Below are 9,331 nucleotides of genomic sequence, written 5' to 3' on the forward strand. Positions count from 1 at the left end.
TTTCTTACTTCAAAATACGTATTATAGAAAATGTTGCTTGGAGAGGCGGCCGCTGAGGCAGTTGGTTGGTATATAAGAATACTTCCTAACAGAACTGGCCTTATAAGATTTAGCAGCTGATTTAAGTATTTTTCTGTGTAAAACTCTCTAGAGCAGTTGCAGGCTCACTACAAAGTTCCTTTTATATATAACTATTAGGGTTGTAGGGTTTTTCCATTATCAGAAGTGAATCCTTTGATTCCTTTAAGCATTTGCAGCTCTAGTGAATACAGCAGTTATTTCTCAAACACAATGCTGATTGGAAGAGCTGGGGGGGGAAAGGTGGGCAATTAGAAGGAGGAATGGTACAGGGAAAGCGTGCATTTGCTCAAGGCAGATGAGGGAGTGCACTAATACAAAGACTTTGCCTTGGATGTGGAGGCTTCAGTGTCTGTCAGCCTGAGCGGGAATAGCTAGAGACCGGCGTGAGGAAATTGGGTATTGGTCTCAAATTCTGGTGTTGCTTCAGTGCTGGTCACTGCTAGGACAAGGGTACTAACCTGTAGCACCCTTCACCCCATCATGCATCAGTGAGTTGGACGCGGTCCCAGGTGGGATTTGGTCTCAGTGATCCCTGGCTGCCACGCTGTGTTTCAGCGAAGTCTGAGATGCTGACCCCGAAGTCTGAGATGCTCATGGTCAGGGGATGGAGAATGCCTGATCCCAGAACAGCTACATCAGCTGGACTTCTAAGGGTTCAGGAAGAAGCCTCATTGCTTAATAACACACAGCTCGGTATTACATTTCCCACTCCCAAGTATAAAGTTCAGTATAAGTAACTTTCTTTTAATCTTACAGGCAGGGTAGGATACTTTTTTTTATAATAGCCAAATCCTCAAAAATGGTTTCCTAGCTCATTTTGTTGCTTTAGCTTTATAATTGGCATGGACCTTAACAGCTTAACCAGCTTTCTAAACTAAAAATAGTTTTAGTCTTTAAAATTGTGAACTCATCGTTTGCTTTATAGCATGTTATAAAATGGTAGATGCTGACCCGACTTTCAAAATACAAAACTCTCAAGTGAAGCCTTGAGGAAAGGGTATTTCTCCTGTGACCTTGCACTGTTAAACTGTAAAATCTTGCTAAACAATTGAAAAGGGTATTGGAGGTGGGAGGAATTGCATTCTGGAGATGCCCTCCGGAGGAACCTTTCTCCTTTGGCAACGTTATTTCGAACAAACGTTTAACTTGAAGGTAGCTGAAATCACACAGGGTTTTGAATAGGAGATATTAAAGCTATATGAATAGTTTGCTGGCAATCCTCAGTTAAGAAACAAAGCAGTATGACACCCACAGTGCATGCACAACTTTATGCATGCACCTGTACAACTCAGAAGTTACCGGGTATCAGGAGACTGAACTGGTGTTATATCCTTACAGATGTGCTGGTATGGAGCAATGATCGAGTCATACGCTGGATACAAGCTATCGGCCTCAGAGAATATGCAAATAACATTCTAGAAAGCGGTGTACATGGGTCGCTTATAGCACTGGATGAAAACTTTGATTACAGCAGTTTAGCTTTATTATTACAGATTCCAACACAAAACACCCAGGCAAGTTTGCTCATGCTACTTCTGATTAATCTGTACCCATTATTGCTTTTTATCCATCTTCAACCATTTTAATTTTTTACTTTGGTATCTCTAGGCGCGGCAGATCCTTGAGAGAGAATACAACAACCTTTTAGCACTAGGAACTGAAAGACGACTTGAGGAAGTAATTAATTTTATTTTCAGTATTTATAAAATATCACAGTAAAATATAAAACTTAAATTGAATGCATGAAGACATGTTTATTTGCACCTTGTTAAAAAGAATCAGTTATGGCTTTAAGAAAGAATTAGGAAATGCCAGTCAAGGTTTTTAAAGTGACCTCAGTATGGCTACATATTCATATCATTTTGGATGCTGAATTTGGCATTGCACCCTGAGCTTAAGATGAACATTTTTCCATAGAGGAAATATGCAGAAAGGGGTGGAAATTGCACTGGCTAGAGCAAGTGGTGAGGAGGCAGATGCCTGTGCAACCTATTCTGTAGGGTATTTACACCCTTGCTTTAAAAATAAGAAGGAATAAAAGTGGATTTTTGGTGGGGTGGGTTTTTTTGGTTCTTCAAAGTTAATCAATATGTAATAGAGTGGGATTTGGGGCAGTTATCTAGGATGAGGAATCTCAAATCCACCTACGGAAAATATTAATCATAAGGTAATTGAGTCCGGTAAAAAAGTGTTCAAGTCTTGGACTTCTGCACCTGAGGAGGAATAAAACTTCTAGGGACTTGCTGAATATGAGAGGCCTATGAATTCTGTGTATGTATTCTTTTTTATTATTATTTCTATTAATTCTTATTCTTATTAATTCTTTATTAGCACTTTACCTAAGCCTCCTAATGCATTGACAAACCACTGCACATTCTGTCACTGTATTTGGAAGAGATCTTACTTTTAAGAAAGTTCTACTTTAGCTGATACTAAAACCTTCAACTATATCAAGCCAGAGATTTAAAAAGTTTTCCACCCTAGAGTTTAATATTTCTAAAGAATTTACTTTTACAAGAGTGTCTCAAACGCATTGCAGCTACTAGATGCAGAGTAGCAGAGCAGAGTAGTTGTTGGGGAATGAATATGTTTGACAGTGGGAGAGGCAGCAAGCAGCAGGATAATTAATCAAAAAAAAAATTTGCTTTATCCAATACAACTCCATGTGTTGACAGAGCGACGACAAGAACTTCAGACGTGGCCCCTCCTGGCGACGACAGTTTCCTCCGCGTGAGGTTCATGGGATCAGCATGATGCCGGGCTCCTCGGAGACGCTGCCCGCTGGGTTCAGATTAACCACAACATCAGGACAGTCGCGGAAGATGGCAACTGAGGGTACGCAGTCATTTCTGCACTTACTGTTGGAGAGCAAGAGGCTTATTCTAGCATGTTAAATTGACTTTTAGTGCATGTCTGCCTAGCACCGGAATGGCTGCGTTCACCTAACTAGTATAAGGATGGATGGAGTCTGGGAGAGTTGAATTAGGGAATGGAAAGCATTGACTTGGCATACTAGTGATTTCTAAGCAAATGTTTCAGCTCGTTAGTTTCTTTAGCAGGTGAAGTGTATTTTAGAGAATGAACTTAGAAAGGGCTGTCACCTTTATTTTCCTATTTGACTTTCAAATTAACTAGCTTGGCCTCAACCACCATATAACTCAAGTTGCTAACAATTAATAACAACCAGATGCGTAGTGTAGTTAGGAAACACTGAATTTCAAGTACTAATTGAGTTACTGTATACCAGTCTTAATTTTCTCTGGAAATCTTTTAACTTCCAAAAGATGTACTAACTCAGCAATGATTGGAAAAGTAACAATCAGATAATAATTAAAAAATAAAGTAAAATTTAAAAATCATTGTAAGAGGGCACGGAGAAGGGACAAATCCCATTGCAGGTATTCCTTCAGGTATACAGATGATAAAGACACTTATACATGCCTGAAGTTCTGAGAAGTACCAGGACACATATTGGCCCATTTCAAATACTGCTGTTTATTTTCTCATGAGAGAATTTAGGTCTATGAATAGACTTGTCTCAAAGTAATTTAATACACTGCTTGTAGAGATTACATTCTATAACTCTTGAATGAACGTGGTATGACAATATTGCCATCTAAATTCCATTAAAGTTTCTCACCTTTAAAAACACGCTTTTTAGTTGCAGTTACAGATGGAATAATTTACTGATTACATCACTTAATTCCATTGACTCCACTGCTCATGTGCATGCTTTGCTTTTAATCTGGCCCTTTTTGGCAATGACCAACTTGTAAGACAAGAATCCATTCCAAGGCAAATTCCATGTAGAAATAAAGGTACTAGCTCCCTAGGCATTTCCATGGCCCACATTACTGTAGCAGCTTAGAACCTTACAAACATTAATGGATTTCATTTTCTAGCCATGCTATGATGTAGAAGATATGGGGAACTAAGGGACAAGGGAGATTTAGTGATTTACTTGAGGTCTTCCAAACAGTTTATCATTCAGCTGAGTCCTGAAATCAGTAGACTTAAAGGTAGGTAGCTTTGAAGACCTACATCTTCATCCACGATTTGGTTTGCTATCTCCCAGTCCTGTGGGAAACAGACTGATTTATTTTCTTCATTATTATAAAGAGGTTCTGGTTGTTTCTTTATTATTTTTTTTTGCCATTTGCAGTTGCTTCATCACGACTGCAGAGGTTAGACAGCTCAACAGTTCGCACATACTCATGCTGACAAGGCCTAGCAAAGAAGCCAGCACTGAATTGTTGTGAGTATTCATAAGGGGCCATCATGAAAGCTCTTTATACACTGAACCCAATATTCCTTGAAGCAAGACCTAACCCAGACTCACGAGGGTGATCATTTGATCATGACAAGAGTCTCAAGCTCAGTCCAGGAGACACTAAGCTATTCTTTTTCCCCTTTCTGCTGAAACCACTTTAGCAGACAAGACAAAAGTTTTCAGATAACTCTGTTCAGATGATAGTTCACCAACCATAACATATTTTGTATGGTCTCAAACTTAAAGCTAGACTTGGGGAGACAGCACTAGGCACAGGGAGTGTATTTACTTTATGAGAACTTCTACCAGGAGCTAGGGAGAGATACAAAACTAGTAAAGCAGAAGAGATTAACTTTTTTTTAAAGGAGAGCTATGGCTCCATTTAGAGTATTAAGTAGCTGAATAAAGCTAGAACAAAACTTCCCCTATACAGAAAATCTTCCAAAGTAATCTATTACAGACATTCTTGCACTTCTCAAATCATTCAGAATTGACCAGAGGCAAAGAAAGGATATTCTGAGCTGAATGCAACTTTGGATCAAATCTAGTACTGGAATTCATGTTGCATTTCTCACCACTTATCTCTTAAATATGGCTATGAATCTCACAGATTCGCTCTTCTAGAGTTCTGCAGAAACACACTGCTACATCACAAGTTTTACAAAAAATGCTAACATGATGAGCACTTTCATCAATACAGCACCATTTCATGCTAATATTTCTCAATAAAACAGTTTTCTTTTCCATTTAGTTACTCAGGATTGTAGGGGAGCTGGAAAGAATATTTCGATAGCACCAAAACCTCACCAGGCATTAGAGATGCTTCAACAGCTGTTACATACTGCAGGCAAGACATGCCAGGATGTGCAAAAAGTCCTTTTTTTAGATTCCCAAGACTGGAAGAGGCTTGGGCCCATCAAGACCTTATTAATTCTAGGCATGTTCAAAAAATGCTCAGGAACAGTAAATGTTACCAGTGGAAAACATGGATTGCTCAGGATCCTACTGATGACATGAGCCTTACTTCATAGATCTTCAGGAGACTGCAAGAATATAAAATCTTAATTGAGTTGAAAAGGGAACTTTTCATGCCACCACTGAAAAATAAGCACAAGGGATTTTTATTTTTTTTTTTCTGAAATAGCTAAGTTTAGCAGCTGTTCCTACAAAGATGATGATGAAGCATGTGAACTATATAAATCTTTTTATGTGTACATATGTATAGATTAGAGTTTGGTATCTTTTCTCCTATATTCTTCAGAATTACACTTTTGAAAGCAATAAGGTATGACCAAGAAATTAAGTTCAAACACCAAGCTATCTATTAGGCCAACAGTAACGGGCCAGGCACATGAAGCGATATTTTCCAATAGGTTTAAAGAGTGCAACAAGGGCAGAAACTGAAAATTGGTATGTTAACAAAAATTAACTTAAGATTATCCATTCTGTTTATTCCCACTGTATTCAAAAATTGTCTAAAAAGTACTTCTGTTTGTGGATCGCTAAAGTAGCAAACTTTGCTCACACTATATGCATGTGGGATTTTGTATAAACATCTTTTTGCTCAAAATACATAAACTATACTAATTAACTTCAATTGCTATAGGAGTATTAGTAGAGTTTCAAGTATCAGTGATACATATCACATTGGTACTTGCTGCTTGTCCACTATTCTGCCAATTACATTCTAACCTTAAATTCTTGAAAGCTCGATAAGAATACCACATTTACATCTAAATTGTAAAGGCTAATATATTGAGGATGATTGACACTACAATTTCTTTTCACTTACCATATACTCCTGTCAGAGAAGCAACAAGATGGCGTGAACTAGAACTTTTAGTATATGCACTGTTCCTAAGTGTAATTTCAAAATATCATGCAGCTTAGAAACCAAAGAGCAAGTTAAAATAATTTTGGATTTCAGTATATTAAATGAAAAATATGCAGGGAAAAGATTTCCTTCATTATTATATCAAACTTGAAAGATATAAAAAAATTACCTGAATCTCAAGGATAAATGCATAAACAAAAACTGCTCATACAGGGGATGTGAAGTTGGTTGAAGGGCAACAGAAGAGTTTTCAGAATTTTGTGATCTCAGTTCTTGAGTAACAGTTTCTTCATGGAAGGAACTGATTGACAGTTGGACAAAAGGGAAGATTATTCATTACAATGTGCCTCCTGAAATTTTGCAGATCCAGGTCAGCCTGAGACCCAGACTTGTAACACCTTGCCTAAGATATATCAGTAGCTGTCTTACTCTGGTGACTGAACTTTCTGCACGCATAGACTCAGGGACTGACTCTAACTAAGCAGCAGAGGGCATGGGTAGCTGGATGAGCCATCATACAATAACAATACAAGAGAATTTTTTTAATACTAAAGAGGAATAAGCATATGAAGAGCAGACTGAAAAGAGAGCTGCAAACGGGTTGCACACAGAACAAATGAGATGGCCTGTGATCACAGCAGGCTGCAGGTTCTCGCATTCTGCTACTCGCCTTCTCTGTGGAGAATGTCAAAGCATTGCATTTCAAAATATTATATGCCAACAATACCAATTAGGTACAACTTTCCAGTGTCTTAGGGTGTTCCTTCACAACAGCTGGGTTTAATTCATATGCTTTCAAGTTGCATTTCAGGTGTTTTTTAAAATGTTTGTTGAAGCCACCGTGACAAGCTGCCAGAAACCATGAACTGACATTCTCAGAACAGTTGCATGAGCGTACTCTGCGCAGCTCAGTTTGAGTGCACTCTCAAGATTAGAAATACAAGAACATTTAAGACTGCTGTTTTCTGGCTACTTAATCTTGGAAAGTTTGCCACAGAGCACATGGGATGGTTGAAGCTTTCCGCTGTGGTGGCCATATGTTGCCCAACTGAGCATCTGCAGTGCTGTTACACAGCCAGTGGATTTGGCAGTCACACTATCTAAGCTTTCCCAACACTTTCGTCCTTTGAAATACTTGTCACCACCAAGTCAGAAGGCTCAGCCAGGACAGTTTCGTTGCCACAGGCTGGGGCAATAGAACATACTAGTTTCACTTTTACTCTAATGAAATGTCAAAGGGAATTTGGCAAAATCAATAACATACATTATCAATGAAGGGTTCCAAAGAGGTGGAGAAGGAGAGTTCCAAAAAGATGTGAATGATAATCTGGAAAGAGCAGGTCTGTAGGAAAGAAATCATCAGGGTGAAAAAGGTAAATGCTGTTGAGCTGCAGTGAAGAAGGAGAATCACAGAGTACGTCCACAAAGTCTATACACTTAAGATGTGTGTTCAGCCTTGTGCCAAACAGCCAAAGGTCTCCAGATGCAGGAACCTAACCCCAGTGCTGAAACAATACAGCAAGAAAACAACTGTAAAATTAACATAAGCAGGAGTCTGTTTTGATCTAGGACAAAAATCAGTATACATTAGTAAAAGATTAAAATGCATTGTTAATAGATTTATGTTGCAGATATAAAATTAAACAACAAATGCATGTCTCCCTCAAAACCCATGTTTTAGTAAAATATGCAATAGCTTGCTTAGCACTATAATATTTTCTGGTGTCATTGCATGCTAGACCAAATTAGAATCAAAGAATCTCGCTAATTAATATTTGTTTATTTTTTCCCTTAGATGTCATCTCTTTCTTCTACTTTACCTGAAGTGCACTACCACTACTTAGGAAAAAGAGCATTAAAACTCTCTGCAAGAACAGGGTAATAGGGAAGAGAACGCATAAGGTTTATCAGACAGATACGATGTTCCTTTCATGTATTGGTTAATTTAAAACAAGAATAAAAAAATACCTAAATTACTATGAAAAAAAAAAAAGAAAAACAAAACAACCTCCCCCTTTCCTCTCAGCATCTCTGTCATCAGAAATTTGGCAGTAGTGCACATCCAAAGCTTTTATCAAATGAAGCCACTCATTTTTACATTGTTCCATCTGTTTTATTGTAAAATACTAGACATTTACGTATTTACTGTGTATGTATTTCTTTTAAAATGTGTAAGTCTTATGTAAATGGATATAAATATGATTTTTTAAAAATAAAATCTATGGTACATGGGGTCTCAGTGCAAACACTTGACAATACAGTGTCAATAATACTGTTTGTATCTTTCCATTCCACCATTTTTACAGTTTTTTGGATTGTAACAGTCAAATGAATATGTTTAGCAGAGTTAGAAGCTTCAACATGTTCCTACTGAGAAAAAATCTGTCAATATTTAAAGCTGAACACCTGCCTCTGATGATGTAGAATAGAATGACATAACCTGGAACTGGAGCCAAAATGGACCTCTAGAGACAAAATGGAAACATCAGATATCTATAGAGAAGCACCATGATGGCTCACCTCTTAAACAAACAAACCCAGAAGAACTGTTTACAAAAAAAAATTAAAAAAAATAAAAAAATCAATTTAATAAAACACGATTTATAAAAAAAAAAAAAAAAACCCAAAAACTTTCTTCTATGTTACCTGCGGACCAAGAAGAAACTTGCTTTGCACCAAGAGCCACCTTTTCGTTCCAGGATCTTCAGACACAAGCCAGCATTGGAAAATTAAATCTAATATTTGCATAGAATCAGATTCTTGTTTCCAGACATATTCAACAAAGAAAAAGAAAGAAAAGAGAAGCCAAACCCCACCATTTTCTCATTATAACAGGGCATTAGACAGGCTCCTGTCTAACGTTACGCTTTTAGCCAAGATGGCCTTGCTGAGACTTCACAGAAGTCAGTTTTATCAGAGGAAATAACTGAAAGACAGAGTGATTAATATATAGTGTATAAAAGTTTAGAAGAGCAACTATTACCTGCTGTGGCTTTATTTGGTGGTGTTATTGTTGTTTATTCTTTGTTTAAATGGGAAGTTTCAAAGTAAGACCTACTTATAGTCATTTACCTATTTGCTATTTTTCTGCTGCTTGATCTTAGCTCAAGACCTGTCTTTTAGTTATTTCTTTTAGCAGTTTGATC

The 9,331-nt window shown here is 37.6% G+C and overlaps 1 protein-coding gene across 1 annotated transcript in view; it reads left to right on the plus strand.

Moving 5' to 3' along the window:
- Positions 1-8,166, plus strand: part of PPFIA2 (PTPRF interacting protein alpha 2) — a 340,732-nt gene extending 332,566 nt beyond the window's left edge. Inside the window, exons 28-32 of the mRNA XM_074166889.1 lie at positions 1,420-1,595; positions 1,690-1,758; positions 2,757-2,916; positions 4,244-4,336; positions 7,981-8,166. Of these exons, the coding sequence (XP_074022990.1) occupies positions 1,420-1,595; positions 1,690-1,758; positions 2,757-2,916; positions 4,244-4,302 (464 nt within the window). The 3' untranslated portion in view covers positions 4,303-4,336; positions 7,981-8,166. The remainder of the gene's footprint in view (positions 1-1,419; positions 1,596-1,689; positions 1,759-2,756; positions 2,917-4,243; positions 4,337-7,980) is intronic.
- Positions 8,167-9,331: the final 1,165 nt, after the last annotated feature.

This window comes from Numenius arquata, chromosome 2 (genome assembly GCF_964106895.1).
Source record: "Numenius arquata chromosome 2, bNumArq3.hap1.1, whole genome shotgun sequence".
NCBI lineage: Eukaryota > Metazoa > Chordata > Aves > Charadriiformes > Scolopacidae > Numenius > Numenius arquata.